Below are 19,130 nucleotides of genomic sequence, written 5' to 3' on the forward strand. Positions count from 1 at the left end.
GCTCGCAAAGGTGGCTTTTTTCCTCTCTGGCCGGAGTTACTGCCTCTTCTGCCTTCATCAGGACTATCCCTTGTCATGGGGGCTCTTTTTATCCAGTTTTCAGTTTTCAATCCAGGCTGATTCTTCCCAAAATTGTTGTAATCTAGTTGTGTGCGTGGGAGGAGGCGAGTTCAACGTCTGCTCACTGCACCATCTTGATGAGATCCCTTGATATCTTTTCAATATTGAGTGTTCTAATACATGTACATGCTATAGCAATTAGTTTACATACTTATCTTAGATTTCTCTCAAATTAACGTGTAGATTTTCTGTACATTTTTATTAGAATTACTCTTAAGTATGAGATGTATTTCATCCCATTTAAATAGCATTTTTAACGTCAACTTATTTTGGCTTCTTTTATATGGAAATAAATTGATTTTGTTTATTAAGTCTGTATCCAACGTGTTGAACTCATTTATTAACTCCAATAATTTAATTGTAGAATCTTGAATATTTCCTATATATGCATTTATATCATCTTCAAATAATTACATTAATATCTACCTTTCCAATTCTCATGCATATATTTTTTTCTTATTGTTCACTGCAGAGACTAGTATTATGTTGAATAAAAACTGTAAGAGAGAATCCTCTTCTTGTCATCAATTGGAGAGAGACATCTTTTCACTTAATTATGTTTATCAGCCCACATTACAAAACACTTCTCTTCCTTATTGCCGCATACGTGTGCTGTACCCTATATGGAATAGTGAGTGGAGGGACACTTCCTCTCCTGTTTCTTATCCTTTCTTCATATTCTGCACTTAGCTATCGTTTTTTAATTAATAATAAGTAAGATCCTGTTCTGTTAGTGAAAGGTCTATTGGTGAGTTAAAAGAAGGTATTTTAGTGCCATCTTTGTTGGAAAGTGTTCTTTAAACTCTGATTACCTAAGCCAAATTAAATAGCATTCTACTATCACAAATGCACTATCAATCACTTTACTGTATATTATTTATAACATAATTTTAAGCTAAAGTATCTTATTAATTCATTTATCTAATTATTTGTTTCTTCCCATGAGTATGTAAGTTACAGAAGAGCTAGAATTTCTTACTGTAATGCACCATTGCGATCACATGCTACAGTAATATGAAGACATTTTAGACATTACAAATCAGACTAGTCACAATATGTTTATTAGCGACCACAGTCAATACAACATGGGACAGAATAATCATGCAGCTGATCACTGCCTCACTTTCAGACCTATACATCTATGAGATATAATAAAGTGATGTTGTACTAAGCTATAAACTTTGGATGAAATTTGTTAGGTTGTGATAGAAAATTGAAACAGGGCACTTCAAAATGGCTACAAAACCATCATTCTGATCTTTTCTTCCATTATTCCTCTAGATAGATAATATGTTATAAACACAATTGCCATCTGTCACTGTCAGCTGAACATTCTCTCCTCTGAAATGATTTCTTTATTTTATGTGTGTTTTTCAGATGACTTTATTGATGCCACAATATCTACAATATCTACTTAAACAAGAGAACTCGCTGATGGATAAATTATGGTTATGTAAAAATAAATAGTTTAAACACATATTATATTAAAGAAGAGACATTAAAAAAAAAAACCTACGCAAATTGCATTGTTTCCCAATCTAGTTTGATTGCAAATGAATCTAATTAGGTGGCCTATATTTCAATGTGAAATATCTGAAGGAATACAAGACTTTGCTTTGTTTTTGTTTTTTTACAGTTGAACTAACATCTGTTGCCAATCTTCTTTTATTTTTCTTCTTCTTCTCCCCAAAACCCCACAGTAGATAGTTGTATATTCTAATTGTAAGTCCTTCTGGTTTTGCTATGTTGGAGGCCACCTTAGCACAGCTTTATGAGAGCAACTAGGTCCATGCCCAGGATCCGAGCTGGCAAAACCCTGGGCTGCCAAAGCGGAGCATGTGAACTTAATCGCTTGGCCACGGGGCCGGCCCCAAGACTTTTATTTCTAAATGGTAAGTTGTCGTTTGTTCAGTATGATTATCTCTTTTCAGATATCATCCTTTCCAATAGGAGGACTTGAGAAAATAACGCAGTAAATTTTCCAAGCATTTAATTTTGATTATATATTCTACAAAAAGAATAAAAATTAGGTCAAGAAATCTTAGAAAATGAGTGGATCCACATGGATGTAAAATAATTCAATCTCATACATATTGTATACATCAAAAGCATTCATATTTTTTCGTTAGTAAACAATAAGTTAATACAAATAAGATGTCACTAGTCGTGATTCAGTCATATAAACAAAACATGTCTGCAAAGAGATAATCTGACTGATATGTAGAGAGCAGAACGTAAAACATTCATTGCCATACCACCAATGTCCAAGTAACATTATGCAGAGTTTCTATTTTTAATCTTTCCTTATGTGTTCTCTAATTCATAAAGAGGCAAATAAAATTTGCTGAGTGGTAAAAATTATAAAATTAAAAACACATAGACATTTAACAAATATTCTGCAAAGGGTTATATATATATATATAGTATATGTATTCTTTACTATCTAATAACTGTATGAAAAGAAAAACTTAAATCACAGTTACATAATGGGGAAAGTAACAAAAACATTCACTATGGTTTTTAGGAAGAAAAAAAGTATATAATGTCAATTACTTGATAAAAGATAATACATTTTTTCATAAAAAGTCCCAAGCCACCAGTACATCTGTGGGAGAAATAGCCTAATACACTGAATATGAGGTTGGCTGGCTACTTAATTTCTTATCAACAAGACAATCCTATGGATATGATTCTGATATCAGAAAGTCCAGCATAAAACAGCAAGCTCAGGAATGGGTAAAGATAATCTATAGTAAAGTAAAAAAAGCACACTAAACATTAATTTCCAATTATACAATGACAGAATTAAATAAGAAGACAGACGAGGAGTTCAAATCAGCAGCTAATATGTTAAAAATGAAGCCAGCAATTGTCTAAAGGTAATCAGGGCATTCTTATTTCTTAGAGTGTATGTTTTGTGATTACACATTGGGGTAACAATGTTATAGAAAAGAGAGAGAAACTTGTCTGTGCTTGAAGTCTGCTCTTGGGTCATAAATATGTAATGATTCCACATCCAAAGAATAAAGCCACAACTATGATGTGAGATGAACAGATGGATAAGACTGGCTAGATCTATTGCTAATGGTAACTTCATAATGGTGGAAAAGATTTGACAGTAGGAAGCAAGTATCAACAGAAAAGAGATCATGACAAACAGCACAGCAACAGTAAAGAGCAAAATCTCATTCAGAAAAGTGCCCCCCAGGTCAGCTTGAGCATTGGTGTGACGTCACAGAAGATGTGATTAATTTGGTTGGATCTACAAAAAGAGAGAGAGAAAATCTGGCATATTTTCCCTATCTCAACTGGAATCCCAGTGATCTAGGAGGCAGCCACCAGCTGGATAGAGACCTTGTGGTTTATGACTAGCAGATAGTACAGAGGGTTACAAATGGCCACATAGTCATAGGCCATCACAGCAAGAAGGAGGCACTCTATGTTTCCAAGCCTAAGGACAAAACTCATTTGTGTTGCACAGGCAAACAAAGAATTGCTTCTTTTCTGTGTCCAACAGAGTATAAGCATTCTAGGAAGAGTGACATATACATAACAGATTTCCAAGAAGGAAAAATTATTGAGGAAAAAATACATCAGATTCTGTAAAGCCTGATCAACCCTGGTTATGAGAATAATGATAATAATTCCACCAGTATTATCACATAGACAAAGAAAAATATCACAAAAAGAACCATTTGGAGATTAGGAATATCAGAAAATCCAAAACACATTCCATCATTGAAGAGAGATTTGAATCTGCCAGGGTTTTTTTATATTCCAACTCTGAAAATTGTGAAATTCATCATTTATCTTTTTTGGCCTGTTTTGTAATTCTACAGACTAAAGGGATTTGGGGAAATTAGTGCATAAGAGTTCTATTCTCCATTAATTTCCAGCATTTTATTTCCTGGACTTAAAGAACACAACTATGGTCTAATGGGGAACACATGCTAAATTCTAAATACATCAACATATTTAAGACTAGGTTTGAATTTGAATGAAAGTGATGGATTTGAGGATTATGCACTTTTATTTTTCATTTTTTTGTGTGCAGAGCAAAATTAGTCCATTTTACTCCTCACATTAACAAACAGAATCCTAAGGCAGAAACATTTATATCACATTTTCTCAGTGATATGTCACCACCAAATTTTGAGTTGTATTTTTTGCTAATTTCTCAATTCTTCCATGAAACCCTTTACAAGTACAAGGTATACCTTACATTTCACATGACACAACTATAGCTCTTACTATTTGTGCATGCATTATATTTGAAACCATTTTGGTTGCATTTATCTATCAAAGTAAAATAAACAGCATTGTCATCAGGCATTATAATTCAAGACCTTTGACTTATCCAAATGTGCAGCAGATGTTTGATAAACATTTTTTTAACCTATTGGCTATTTAATTAATACAGACAAAGTAGAAGGAATTTCATTAATGATAAAATTTCTGAATATCTGCCTGGTAAATTTATCCCAAAGGCTCAAAGATTTGACTAGAATAAAAAAAAATTGTTCTATTTGGGTTCCAAGATTTGGGGAGCATAATTGAAACATAACAGATTTCCCAGAAGCCAAAATGGCCAAGGAAAAAGTACATGGGGGTCTGAAGAATAGGATTCAGCTTAGTTATTTAAAATATGGTTCCATTGCCCATCAAGATAATGATATAAATGTCTAAGAACAATCCAGATACAAAGGAGTGGAGGAGCCAGCCTCATGGCACAGTGGTTGAGTTCGCATGTGCCGCTTTGGTGGGCTGAGGTTTTGCCAGTTCGGATCCTGGGCAAGGACAGGGCACCACTTATCAGGCCATGCTAAGGTGGCATACCACATAGCACAACCAGAAGGACCTACAACTAGAATATACAGCTCTGCACAGGGGGTTTTGGGGAGAAGAAGAAAAAAAGAAGATTGGCAACAGGTGTTAGGTCAGGTGTCAATCTTAAAAAAAAAAAAAGAAAAATCACTCGAGATGGGGAATGTCAGCAAAGTCCAAGAGAACAAATTTCGTCAATTCAGTTAGAATTTCTTCTGGTGGTTTTTCCTGGTGTTTAATCTGTGGAAAGGGAAATTTAGCATGCGTTTTCGTTTTACTTTCTTGACATGCTTTCTCTTTGAATTGTCTCAGAATGTCCAGATTGATTCTTTCTAATTTAAGAATGTTGTTATTTATGTATTTCCTAATTTCGCAGTTTAGATCCCATTGACTATCCACGTGAAAACCCCTGATATTGCCTCTAGGGCTATTCCATTATATTTTCTGAATACGGCCCAGCATAAACAAAATGAGCTCCACTCAGCACAAGCTCTGGAACATTGGCAACTGTGGAGACAGACCCAGAGCTTTCCCATATGATCTTGCATTTAATTAAGTGCACTTCTTGACAATCCTGTTGTACTTCATCTGCATTTTCTCATTCATTTGCACTCTCATAAAATGTTTTCATATACATTTTCAGCTACCTATTTCAATCCTTCATTTTTCTCTCATAATTTGATCTTGAGCATAAATGTCTCTACCATTCAGTTCACATTATTACACAGTTAAAAAAGTGTTAGAACTGTTATTGTGCTCATTGGAGTTAAACAGATATCTTTTGATAGGATACTAAGTGGAAAACATAAGATGGTTTTATTCAGAAGAATTAATTTGAGAACACTGATTCAGATAGAAACATTTAATGGGGTTAAGCCTGGGAAAGTAGGGACAGTCTGGACTGTGTTCAATACCTGTGTGCATGTGTGTGGGGAGAGGGAGAGAAGATGTTGGTTATTTAGTTTTACTCTGTGTTCTGTGTTCACCTCCACTATCTTTGTTGTTCTTCCTAAAACAACTTTCACTAACTGTTTCTAACCTGCCTATTCTTTAGAGATAAGGATATTGAGACTCCCTAAGTCATTGATTTGATTGAAACCACAAAACGGCAGAGAGAAAATCTGGCATGTTGTTCCTATCTTGACTGGAAGTCCACTGATACAGGAGGCAACCACCAGCTGGACACAGACCTTGTGGTTCATGACTAGAGGATAGTGCAGAGGGTTACAAATGGCCACATAGCGATCATAGGCCATAATTGCCAGAAGGGAACACTCAGCGGTTCCCAGCACAAGTTAGGAGCATATTTGTGTAGCACAGGCAAAAAAAGAAATAAATAGCTCCTTTCTGAGTCCAAAGGTCCATGAGCATTCTTGGAATTGTGACAGATACATAGCAGAGTCCTAGGAAGGAAAAATTGCTGAGGAAAAAATACATGCGGGTATGAAGAGTGGAATCTACACTTGTTATTAGAATTATGATGCCATTTCCCAATAGGATAATCATATAGATGACTAAGAATATGCCAAAAAGAAACCAGTGGAAATTGGAAATATCAGAAAAGCCCAAGAGAACAAAGTCCATCCTTATAGTGAAGTTAGCTTCTATAACTTTCAAAATATTTTCTCTCTGTGGGCTTACAGTTTTTGGCTGCATTTTCCTCTTTTATAATTGGATTGGGACATGGGCTTTTGTCCTTATAATTTCTCAGTTACTTCCTGACACATGTATTCTGTGATTCTGGGAGATTTGATGTGAAACCAGGAGCTAGAAAGTCATCTGCTGAAAAAGAATTAATTCAATAAACAAAATGCTTAAATGTTTTACTATGTTAGATTTGCATTCTAATTAGACCAATAAGATCCCTATAGCTAGACATTTTTATTTCACTTCACAGTGCGAGAAAGGAGAATGCAGGTGAGCTATTCCAGTGAAAACACCAATTCAGTTATCAATTGACTAACTTCTATGAGTTTTTCCAAATCAATGTAGTCAATAATATAACTGTCCTATAAGTTATAAGACAGTGTTCTACTGAATATTTGCATGCATGTCTTTTCTCCCCTTGACATTACATTCTACGCTTCATTCTATAAAGAATATAGCACAAGGTTCTCCCCAATATGCTACTCCAAACATGATTCTGAATTAAATTAAAAGAATAAATTATTATTAGAATTGGTTGTTTTCTATCAAGTGAGAGAGGGTAATTATAAATACAATGAGAAAATAAAAGACAAATCTTTAATTTTCAATTTCATGTGTGATGCAGGGTTGGTGAGCCGAGTCGTCGAAAGAAAGATTTCTTGGACTCTCAAGATCTCTTTTATTTAGAGATTAGTGTGGGATAGCATGGGGACAGGACCCATGGGCATTCAGGCTTCTGCATGGGGACAGGGCCCAGGGGCAGGAGGAGCTGCTGCTACTGCCGCTTCTGCTGCAAACATGGCTGGAGAGTAAGGCTAAGGTATGTGAGCCATCTCTTTACAAGACAGAGGAAAGAACATGGAAAAAAGCTAAAATGGTATCAGTGCAGGAGGGATCTGGCCATTGGGTAGTCCCACAACTTTTAGATAAGAATCAAATCTGATTAAGTAAAGGCCAGAAGCCACCACCCTGAATCAGTTACATGAGGTTGCCAGACAGTAACCAGCTTAAGTTCTTGCCCTCCCCATTAAGAGTTTCCAGAGATAAGGCCAGACCCCCTTCCTCCTGGTGCAGAGGGGGAGGCATGGAGATTTCCTTCACAAATGCAAATGTCTCTCAAAGGGCAAGCAAACTCTGCTTCTTGGAGGAGCCTGCTTCTCATCTGCAGTTTTAAAATTAACTGGCCTAAAATCTTCATCAATGAGGATCCAGTAATTCTCATTCTAATTTGTTAAATTAAAATGAATCTTATTGCTGAAAAAAATGCAACTTTGGCACTTAACTATTTTTAATCCTAGTAATATTTAGGCATTGCAGAAGAGGAAGACAACTTCTCTACCCTCTAGGTCCTTCTGATTGGTCTAAGAATTAAATTGATGTGAGACAGAACAACAGGAGAAAATCAAACAAAGCTTTATAACATGTATACGTGGCGGAAACCCAGAAAAAACTGATAAACTTGCCAGAATGGCCATGATTCTCACCTTAAATACTATCTTCAGCCAAAGACAAAGGAGGATTTTGGGGCTGTAGGGAGACAGTTATGGGAGATTGTCAGAAAGATCACAGTAAACAAAAGTAAGGTTATTATGCAGATTTAAGTCCTTGCCTTTCTTACTGATGAGAGTTTATGCAGATAAAGTTACCCCCTCTTCCTGGTACAGAGAAATAGGCACCTTTACAAATGGAGATTCCCTTACTAATGTAAACATCTCTTACAAAGTGTAACTTCCTCTTGGTTTTCAGAGCTTCTCCCATGTCTTCAGTTTTTAAAAAATAACCAGCCCAAAATAATTCTCATGCCAAGGAGACATATCTTGAGGTGGCAAATTCTGCTCCCCTACTTTGAGCCAAAATTAAATGTTTCCAAGGAAAAGTAAAGTCAATATTAAAAAAGTTTAACAAATGTAGTCAGATGTTGTGTCCAAATCCTGCCATGTTTATGGCCTGACTTCATTGGGTAACATAAACAATAATAGGATATGATCCAAAAAAGTTTTGCCAAATATTTTTTCCAGGAAATTATAAATTGGATGAAATTAATGCTTCATATTTTCCACAATAAAAGGAAATTCCCTAATAAAAGAAGTACCCTTTTCATAGAAATTCCTTTATTTATAAAGGCTACACTTACTTTATTATCAGTGTAGCAAAATATGTTTAATTAATTTGAATGCAATATGTCATTCTTTGATTATTTTTTTTAGTATGTTCGTTCTTAAAATGACTAATTTTTAACATTATTATAATTAACAATAAAGTTGGGAATATACATACCTAAAATGTTTCAAACTGATTTTAATTTAATTTTGTAATTCAGAAAGTCAGAAATCTACAGGTGCTGTCTTAAATAATGAATGCATCTTCAACCAACACATACTCATTATTTTACTTGTTTGATATTGTTTATTGAATCTCCATCCTTAAATTAAAAATAACCTTGAATCGAAATAGAATGTCAACATATCAATAGTTCATATTTACCTTTTTCAATTTTGCTGAAGTCACTTCTTTCTCATTGATGATATTTTTGTAATTTTAAATATTAAATTATTTAGGATCTTTAGCATTTTTAAACAATAACTTAATTTGCTCCTTTTTTTGGTGAGGAAGACTGCCCCTGAGCTAATATCTGTTGCCAATCTTCCTCTTTTTGCTTGAGGAGGATTGTTGCTGAGCTAACATCTGTGCCAGTCCTCCTCCACTTTGTATATGGGACACTGTCACAGCATGGCTTGATGAGCAGGGTGTAAGTTCGTGCCCAGGATCCTAACCCATGAACCCTGGGTCAGCAAATTGGAGCCTGTGAACCCAACCACTATGCCACTGGGCCAGTTCCTAATTTGCTTTTTAAAGAGCAAGTGTTCTTTATTGAGGAAATATTCACTTCTTCCCTGTGGGAATAACTCTTTTCCCTCTTTACACTTAATTGCTAGTTAAATGCTCCTGTTTGCAATTAATTTGGTGTATTTTTCCAAACAATTCTTCCATGGTAGAGCAGAGTTCCTTCAGTTTCATTATGTAATGTAATTTCATCTACTCTTCATTTCCCAAATACCTGGGAAGTGCATGGGTGTCCTAGAAGAAGAAACACTCAAGGGTTTGATATCACCTGAAGGAAAATGTTCTAATTCCTTATTTGCTGATTCCTTATGCGTCTCATTTTATTTTCTAAAATTCCCCTGAATAAATCTTTTCAGTAAATCATGCATTGTTAACATCATCTTGACATGTTCTACTCATTTTCTCATCTTTAAGGGATACTAGTTTTCACTGTAAAAGTAGACATTTTTACACGGGGGTAAATTTTAAGAGGACAAAGACTACTTTATATTATTGAAACATAGATTACTTTATTAAAATTATGATTTTTCTCTAAGACGCTATGGCAGCCCTTGCATAGGCAAACCTAGCTCATTAATGAACACTACAAACAAGGATTAAGAAGAAGTATCTATAAAAATATTTGAGTTAAAAATCTCTCTTTCTTATTGCAATATTTAATAATTTAACATGTCTCAATTTTAACCCTCCTCCATGAACTTTAAGGGGAGAACTACTTTAAGCATGAATTTAATATCTCCAGCCCCGAATTACTACATTCCTGTTGATTAACTTTTGTTTCCAAATCAATTTGTTATTGTTTCTGTAACAGTCATTATCCATGCAAGAGACTCTGCTCATCTTTACTCATTTGGGAGAACATTTCTTCCACCTTTGGCCCTCAACAGTTTTTCTCAGTCAGGAGGTTATAGTCCTTTTCAATCCTTTCACTGTACTTGTATTTGGAGATAATAAGTGGTTCCAGATCTCTGACCTTCACTGGCTTGGCAAAGCACCACCCATCTCCACTGCCAGAGAGGTAAAATCAGACACTAATGGGCATAACAAGAGCTTCATGTTTTCTGACTCTAAATAGAGTGCCCCTGTTGTTCCGAGTAGTTTCAGACAGCAGTTTATCAGACAGCAAGTGCCAATGGGAACGTTATGATTGATTTTGTAACACACTGAGTTTTGGCCAACTGACTCAATCACATATTCTTCATAGGAAAAGAATATCTAAATACCCAATTTACACTTAGTGAGAATTTGAAGACTATGAATAGGCTTTACACAAACCCTCTATGGCCAGAAAAGAAGATTCATCTTATTTTTTAATTTTCCACAGACAACACTACATCACTGGGACAAATTCTGAGAAAGGACTCCTTGCTGAAGCTGGAAAATATTCTCATTGCCAACTGAAGATATCACTGTAAATATGTGTTCTTTTTCCCCTTTATCCACCTCCTCAAATCCCTTCCTCTCTGGTACCTACTAATCTGTTCTCTTTGTCCATGTGTTTGTTTATATTCCACATATCAGTGAAATCATGGGCGGTGTTTGTCTTTCCCTGTCTGGCTTTATTTTGCTTAACCTAATACCCTTGAGGTCCATCAAAGTGGTTGCAAATGGGAAGATTTTGTCTTTTCTTATGGCTGAGTAGTATTCCATTATACACATATACCACATCTTCTTTATCCATTCATCTGCTGATGGGCACTTGGGTTGCTTCCACGTCTTGGCTTTTTGAATAATGCTGCAATAAGCATGGGTTTCGTGCCTCTTTAAATTGTTAATTGCAAGTTCTTCAGCTAAATACTCAGTAGAGGGGTAGCTTCATCATATGGTATTTCTATTTTTTTTTTTTGAGAAATCTCCACACTGTTTTCCATAGTGGCTGCACCAGTTTATTTTCCCATCAGCAGTGTATGAGGGTTCCATTTTATCCACATCCTCTCCAAAATTTGTTATTCATTGTCTTGGTAATTATACCTATTCTGACACGTGTAAGGTGATATCTTATTGTGGTTTTGATTTGCATTTCCCTAATGATTAGTAATATTGAACATTTTTTCATGTGCCTCTTGGCCACCAGCACATCTTCTTTGGAAAAATGTCTGTCATATCCTCTGCTCAACTTTTGATTGGGTTATTTCTTTGTTGTTCAGTTGTATGAGTTCTTTATATATTTTGGAGATTAACTCCTTTTCGGATGTATGATTTGCAAATATTTTATCCCTATTGTTGTGTTGTCTTTTCATTTTGTCATAGTTTTCTTTGCCTTGCAGAAGTTCTGCAGTGTGATGTAGTCCCATTTGTTTACTTTTTCTTTGTTTTCCATGCCTGAGTACACAAGATATTCAAAAAGATACTGCTAAGACCAATGTGAAAGAGTGTAATGCCTATATTTTCTTATAGGAGTTCTATGGCTTAAGGTCTTACATTCAACTCTTTAGTCCATTGAGTTAACTTTTTATATGGCATAAGAAAACAGTCTACTTTCATTCTTTTGCATTTGGCTGTACAGTTTTCCCAGCACTGTTTGTTGAAGAGGCTTTCCTTTCTCCATTGAATGTTATTGACTCCTTTGTCGAAGATTAGCTGTCCATGGATATATGGTTGTATTTCTGGCCAAGATGTATCCCTCAGTACTGCCTTTACTGTGCGTGAATCATTGTGCAGAAATCAATAGAGTTAGGCGATCACATTTAAAATGTATGTTGAAAGGAACTAAAGATCAATTTGATAAGGTGCTCTTCAAAGAAAATAAATATTTATAATATTTCTCTTTCTCCATCACAATTGTAAACTCTCTGAGAGTTCACTTGGTCACATTTGTGCTCTCCACACATCTAGCAAAAGTGTTACATGCAAAATATGTAAGTAAATATTTTCTTTGCTTTTTGTTTTCTTGTGAAAGGAGAGTGATTAAGTCATTAAGGTCAAGGGTTCTATCTTACTCATGTGCATATCTTTCTTTGATATTTGGACAATAGTGTGCATATCGGCATTCAAAAAATATTAGGTTATTTGAAAGTTTTGTTTCTCGAATGCTTTAAAAAACATTTCTTACTTATGTATGAAAAATGGCATGGTAATTAACAGACATATTCCTTTACAAATGATTTTCCTGAATGGTTAAATTATGGAAACAAGTATACACAGAATTATACCTTGTGTATATGATTTTAAATAATTGTTAGGCATTCTCTTATATCATGCATTACAAACAAACTTCTTAAAAGAGAAACGGTGTTAGTGGCTTAGCTGGCAGGCTGTGATCGTGGCTCACATAAAACGAAAAGAGTGGAAGACTGGCAATAGATGTCAGCTCAGGGCAAATCTTCTTGAGCAAAAAAAAAAAGAGAGGGAGAGAGAGAATCAGTCTTCAGTCTTGGGAGTGGTTGAAGGTAATTCATGTGAAGAGATCTATGTGTGCATATGTATATATTTGATTTTCACATATTTAATTTTCTTCTCTGATCTATATTACTCTGATCTCTATTGTCTTCTGTATACTTCATTTTACAATGTAATAGTGTACATTATAAACTATTATCAGTGACAACTTATAAAACATGCTATGCATTGTTTTAGGGACATATTGAGACTATCTCATCACTCATTCCCTTTTCTCAGACCTTTGTGAGATTTGTTTCTTTCTAAGTATAGTGTCTGAATCAGATGGGTTGCTCTGAAGATTTCTCGTAATCATCATTGAGAATTATTAAACTGATTACGTTTAGTTTTTTTTCTTTTTATATCAAGGATTTTTATTCATGTATTCTAAAATACAGTGCTCATTTTTATTATACTTGTGTGAAACATCATGAACTTTGCATCTTATTTTTATTTACCCTGGTTTTAATTGTATGTATTACTTTTATTTTCACTTCTATTGAATATACATTCTTCTATAGATAATTTCCAAATAATATTTTATTCGTATTAATAAAATTACATATGAATTGTTCTTTTTAGGTTGGTAATGTTTTTTTGATTGTTTCTTTCTAGGAGCAAAAGTGCATCACATTTTTCTTTCATATCATAAGCAGTAGTAATATATTTTATTTGTCCAAAGTTATGAATAAATGTCTATATATACTTTTCAATATGCTCTTCATATTTGTCCGTGGCATACCTCCTATCATTCTCTCTTCTAACTGCTCTTTCTGTACCTTCTAGGCCCTGTGATTCACATCTTTCCAGAATGGGCCATGCATATCTTTACCTTTTCTTCTGTCATTCTTTCTGCGGGATTCTCCTAGAACTCTTTCTCTTGACCAATCCCAATGATCGACTCCATAGTATTGTGATTATGTCAAGAAGTGATCATAGTATGTGAAATTTGCCAAATACCTTCTTGTTTTATCATGCTTAAAAAAGACATTCAATTTAAAATATGTTTGCTGTATCAGGCATCAAAATAAAAACATAGGTTTTTTTTGGAATGGCAAATCTGTAATGCCTTTGTAACGTTCCTGTGAATCAGTTGTATTCCTTGAGTTTGTGTTCTATTATACCACCTTTCGGATACCTTTTCCATCAAAATTTTTCAAATAAGATTATTTTTCATAAGTTGTTTTATTTCAAGCAGTTGCAAAAATTCCTGAAGAACAATTATTCAATGAAAATAAAACAAATTAAATGAAATTGACGTTTTGATATCATATAGATCAGACTTGCTCTCATACACACACACAAAGATTAGCCATCCATTCAGAAATGAATTGAAGATTATTATCTGATAATTGGAGAACGTGCTGTAGAACCAGTTAAGATTTTGATCATATTTGCCTTTCAAAATATGGATGTGGAGGGATGGATAGAGAAGCTATCTAAATATAGCTAGTAGAAGTTACCCTTTTTCAAGAGACATTTTTAAGGGAATTCTCCATTTGTAAGGATGTCTCCCTCTCAGTGCCAGGAAGAGGAGGATGACTAAATCTCTAGAAACTCTTACAGTGGAGAAGGTATGGACTTAAGTCTGCATAAGGATCATGCCCTCATTTACTGTGCTTTTCCTGGTAACCTCTTATAACTGGCCCCTATCTATCTATCTGTCTATCTATCTATATGAAGCGTAGTTTAAACTGTAATGAGCTAGGGAATGAACCTATTCCATCATGAAATCAAGAGATTTAAAATCTCTGATCAGACTTTGGTTTCTGCCATGACAATAAATGGTACAAGAATAGCCCTGAAATCATAAACCACACTAAATGTATACAAAATGGATTTCAATGTAGGGAAAGTAATGGTCAAGAAAACCTTGCTCCTTGTAATTTTGCAATCACCAGGCCTATTGAGGTGGAATTTACATTGAAGATTGCCTTAGCTCTCATTTGGCTTAACACCCAGGGTTACCTATTGTCAAATAGGGTTATGCCAGCTTTTTAATCTGTAAACAATCGTGTCTTAGTTAGTACTAAGTTTTTGATACTAGAAGAATTGCCTCTCCAAATTTCCTCAAAGATATAATAATACAAAATTGTTCCTTTATCCACACCAACAAATTATCTCCTGAAGTTCTGGAGTAAGAGCAGATTTTCCTGTAAGAGTCACTTTTAGATCTACATGAAAAGTAATAATGATGCCATGGATTAACACAAGATTCACAAGAATATTTTAATTTGATTCTCAGTCTATCCCTTTTCAGATCCTTCCTTTGCTTCCTCATCTTGGACAAATAATCCTCAATAAAACATTTCAGCTTTCTTTTCATATTTTAATTTCTTTTCATTCACATTTAAGAAAATATTTGATCTGGTTAAACACAGAAATGTGTTTTTGGCCACTAAATTAACTATAAAATGTTTACTAATCTCAGTACTTATTTTACCCTCCTGCTTTCCTTTTTCTTTTATAAAATAAAAAACAAGTATACTAACATAGTAAAAGAAATTGCAGAAATATTGCTATGTGGATGAATTGGGTGACTGTCAAACCAGAATGGAGAGCCTGCACCACATTGTCCTTGTGATGACTCAAAATATCTATTTATCAGGGCCTGGCCTGTGGCTCAGCGGTTAAGTTCACACATTCCACTTCGGTGGCCTGAGGTTCACTGGTTTGGATCCCCGATGCAGACATGGCACCAGTTGGCAAGCCATGCTGTGCTAGGTGTCCCACATATAAAATAGAAGAAGATGGGCATGGATGTTAGCTCAGGGCTAATCTTCTTCCAGAACAAACTATTTATCATCTAATGAACACTTCTAAAAGAAGTTATTTATGGACCACCATTCAATGTGTAGTACTTAAAACTCTGGATTTTATCGAAGGATAATATAACATTGGTCATGTTATATGATGAAATTTTAATTATAAGATGAAAATTAGATACTGAATATACAGTAGAATAATAATTATGCAAATATATAGGTACACACATAAGCATCATATGAACAAAAGAAAATAACTGGGAGAAATTCATCAAGATGTTCCAAAAGTTTGGCATTGTTTTCATTTTGTTCTTTGAATTTTGTTGAATTCTAATTTTTTTCCCAACGAACACATTTACTACTATGATAGCATCACATTTTTAAGTATAAAAGTGTTTCATTGTGAAAAATATATCCTTCCATTCCTGACAGTTTCAGTCAGGGAGTAACGAAGTATTTCTCTAGAAATAACATCTCCACCACCTCATTCAAAAATTTAGAGCATCCAAAGGAAGACCAATCCATCAGGCTCTTCAATGTGTGGCTTCTAAGGGATAAGGCAGCTATTTTCTCAAAATGTAACGTAGCTGCATTTAGTCCCTGAACATTTTTCCTTGGAAACATGCCAAGCAATGTTCCATTGAAACTGGTCCCCAGGGGTGCCCAACTGTAGCAGTATCATCAATCTCCCATATATTAGGTGCCGTAGAATTCTCAGGATGAGAGGAAAGTCATACTTTGCTCCACTTATGTTCAGAATAGGTCTCTGATATTCTTTTTAGACATAACTTCCAGGCAAATTTTCCATTTCTAGATTGATTTATTTTTACCTCAGAATAAAGCAAAAAATGAATGCACTAAAATTTAAAAAGAATTTATCTCAAAAACCAAATATTATATTACAGAAATTTTCAACTCAAATGTTTTTCATATCTTATTTGTGTGAATAATTTGAAGTTGACAAATTTTTAGACAGATGACACTGGAAGACAGTTTTGTTACATGAACTGTGGCTCACAGTAAGTACTATTCTCAACTTAGTGGATTTTAGATAGAAGCAAATAAAGTGGTGGCATTATCAGAAGATATGCATACACATATCATTTAGACCTTACCCTAAGTAATGTCAGAACTTTTGGAAACAGAAATATAGAGTAGATAGAATCAGAGTCTACAAGCAATGTACATGTTTTAGAAATGTATTTTTTGGAAGAAATTTGATTTGGGATGTCAAGTTAGGAAAACATCATGTCTTTTGGAAATTAATTCTAATATGTGGTTTATAGTTTTAATATATCCTGCTAAAGTTGAAATTCATTCATCATTAGTATTAAATAATATTGGAAATAAAAGGACAGTAAACAATATATTAAAACTGATTTCCATCATTGTTTAGTATATATCTAGCATTTTTTTCTTGGGTTTTCTGAAATTAATTATGAACAGGAATATAGTCTTACAAGCATTTATTCTGCAGTCAGTCTATCTTGCTAGAATCACATGGATAATATGCATTAATAAATAGAAGCATTTAGAACAGTGTCAGATTTATTCTAATTAAGCAATGTTAGTTTTTGTTATATCGTGTCCAAATATCAATTTATACCTATTTCTATATTTGGCAATCAGATTTTTTCCATCGTATTTTGTAAACCACTCGTTATTATCAATTTCTAGAAAGATTAAACTGATATAAATATTCAAGACTTTTCATGTAAGCCCAAACCTTTTCAAGTCATCCCTGCTAAGTATCCACTTTGATTTCTCAACAGTTTAAAGAAGCTGAACACAATGAATAGAAGGAATAATACAAATCTGCCTGACTTCATCCTTATAGGATTGACAGATTCTGAAGAGACCCAGCTGGTTCTCTTTATGCTGTTTCTCCTGATATACCTGATTACTGTGCTGGGGAATGTAGGGATGATATTGATAATCCACCTGAATGTCCAGCTTCACACCCCCATGTATTTTTTCCTCAGTCACCTGTCATTTCTTGATCTCAGTTACTCAACAGTCATCACACCTAAAACCTTAGAGGGCTTAATGACTTCCACCAAGTGTATTTCATACATGAGCTGCTTCACCCAGATGTACTTTTTTGTCTTCTTGGGTGCCACTGAATGTTTTCTTCTCTCCTCAATGGCCTATGATCGCTATGTTGCTATCTGCAATCCTCTACGCTACCCAGTTGTTATGTCTACAAGACTCTGCTGCTCCCTCACCTTTGGGTCCTATTTGATTGGCTTTACAGACTCTTTTACCAATGTATTTTGCATGAGCAGATTGCATTTCTGCAACTCCAATGTAATCCATCACTTTTTCTGTGACACATCCCCAATTTTAGCCCTGTCATGCACTGACACACAAGACATCGAAATCATGATATTCATTGTCGCTGGCTCCACATTAATGATGTCTCTTATCACAATATCTGTGTCCTATGTGTCCATTCTGTCTACTATCCTGAAAATTACTTCCGCTTCAGGAAAGCAAAAAGCCTTCTCTACTTGTGCCTCCCATCTTCTGGGAGTCGCTGTCTTTTATGGTACCATGATTTTTACTTATTTAAAGCCAAGTAAGTCTTACTCATTGGGAAAGGATCAAGTGGCTTCTGTTTTTTATACCATTGTGGTCCCCATGCTGAATCCACTCATTTACAGTCTGAGGAATAAAGAAGTGAAAAATGCTCTCAGTAGAGCCATGCGAAGAGATGAGGGCTCCAGGCAATTAAAATAACAGTGATGCTCAACTTTTAAGATAATCTTTTCTTCCTTCTCTATAGGATATTTCCTTGGCCTGTCCTCCAACAACAATTAAATTCTTTAATTTGTTTCTATGTTTGTTGAACCATCCTTTATTTGACAAAATATGATGTTGGACATTTCCAGGAATATGTCTTTAGAAATCTGTATTGTAATTGGAAGGCACATGTTAAACCTATGGTGTAAATATATGTGTTTTTAAGGGTTATTGATGCACAAAATGACACAATGTGGTTTCCATCTTTTAAAGTATATGACACAAATTCCCATGCATACTCTAACTTCAGAGAATTTTACTTTGGAAAAGAGTTCCATTTTTGGCACAATGAAATCATTTATTTATTATGTAGAGAAGAAATATAGCACAATGATAGCCAGCACCTTCTTTGGAACCAAACATTCAAAGATTTAGATTCTAGATCTCCTACCCTTTTAGCTGCATACCCCTTAACAGGTCACTGAAACTTTAAATCTCAGTTTCCTCAACTGCACAAGATAAATAATAACTCTAGGTCCATAGACTTATTGTAAAGTTTAAATCAGGTGATGGATGTAAAACATCTAAGACAGTACTAATAACTTCTGTCCAATATCATTAGAAGAATTCCATTCCTGCAAAATTTTTAATGTGCAATGTTTTTTCTTAAAGAATATTCACTTACGTTTTATAAATTGCATTGGGTTAATTTAATTCAGAAACACACAAATAAACAAAAACTCAGCACTCCATAATTTTGGATTTTGAATATGGTATATTAATATTGGAGAAAATTTGAGTAATACTGAA

At 34.5% G+C, this 19,130-nt stretch overlaps 1 protein-coding gene and 1 pseudogene across 1 annotated transcript; one reads left to right on the forward strand and one right to left on the reverse strand.

The window, feature by feature from the left end:
- Nucleotides 1–2,962: 2,962 nt before the first annotated feature.
- On the reverse strand, nucleotides 2,963–6,600 carry LOC124229164 (olfactory receptor 10AG1-like; annotated as a pseudogene).
- Nucleotides 6,601–17,369: 10,769 nt separating this feature from the next.
- LOC124229485 (olfactory receptor 8H1) lies at nucleotides 17,370–18,317 on the forward strand. Its single transcript, XM_046644708.1, has one exon. The coding sequence runs from the start codon at nucleotides 17,370–17,372 to the stop codon at nucleotides 18,315–18,317; it is 948 nt and encodes a 315-aa protein (XP_046500664.1).
- The last annotated feature ends 813 nt before the right edge of the window (nucleotides 18,318–19,130 follow it).

Source organism: Equus quagga, chromosome 17 (genome assembly GCF_021613505.1).
Source record: "Equus quagga isolate Etosha38 chromosome 17, UCLA_HA_Equagga_1.0, whole genome shotgun sequence".
Lineage (NCBI taxonomy): Eukaryota > Metazoa > Chordata > Mammalia > Perissodactyla > Equidae > Equus > Equus quagga.

Coding starts and splice junctions, on each gene's coding strand:
- LOC124229485 (XM_046644708.1), top strand. CDS start 17,370: ATGAATAGAAGGAATAATACAAATCTGCCTGACTTCATCCTTATAGGA.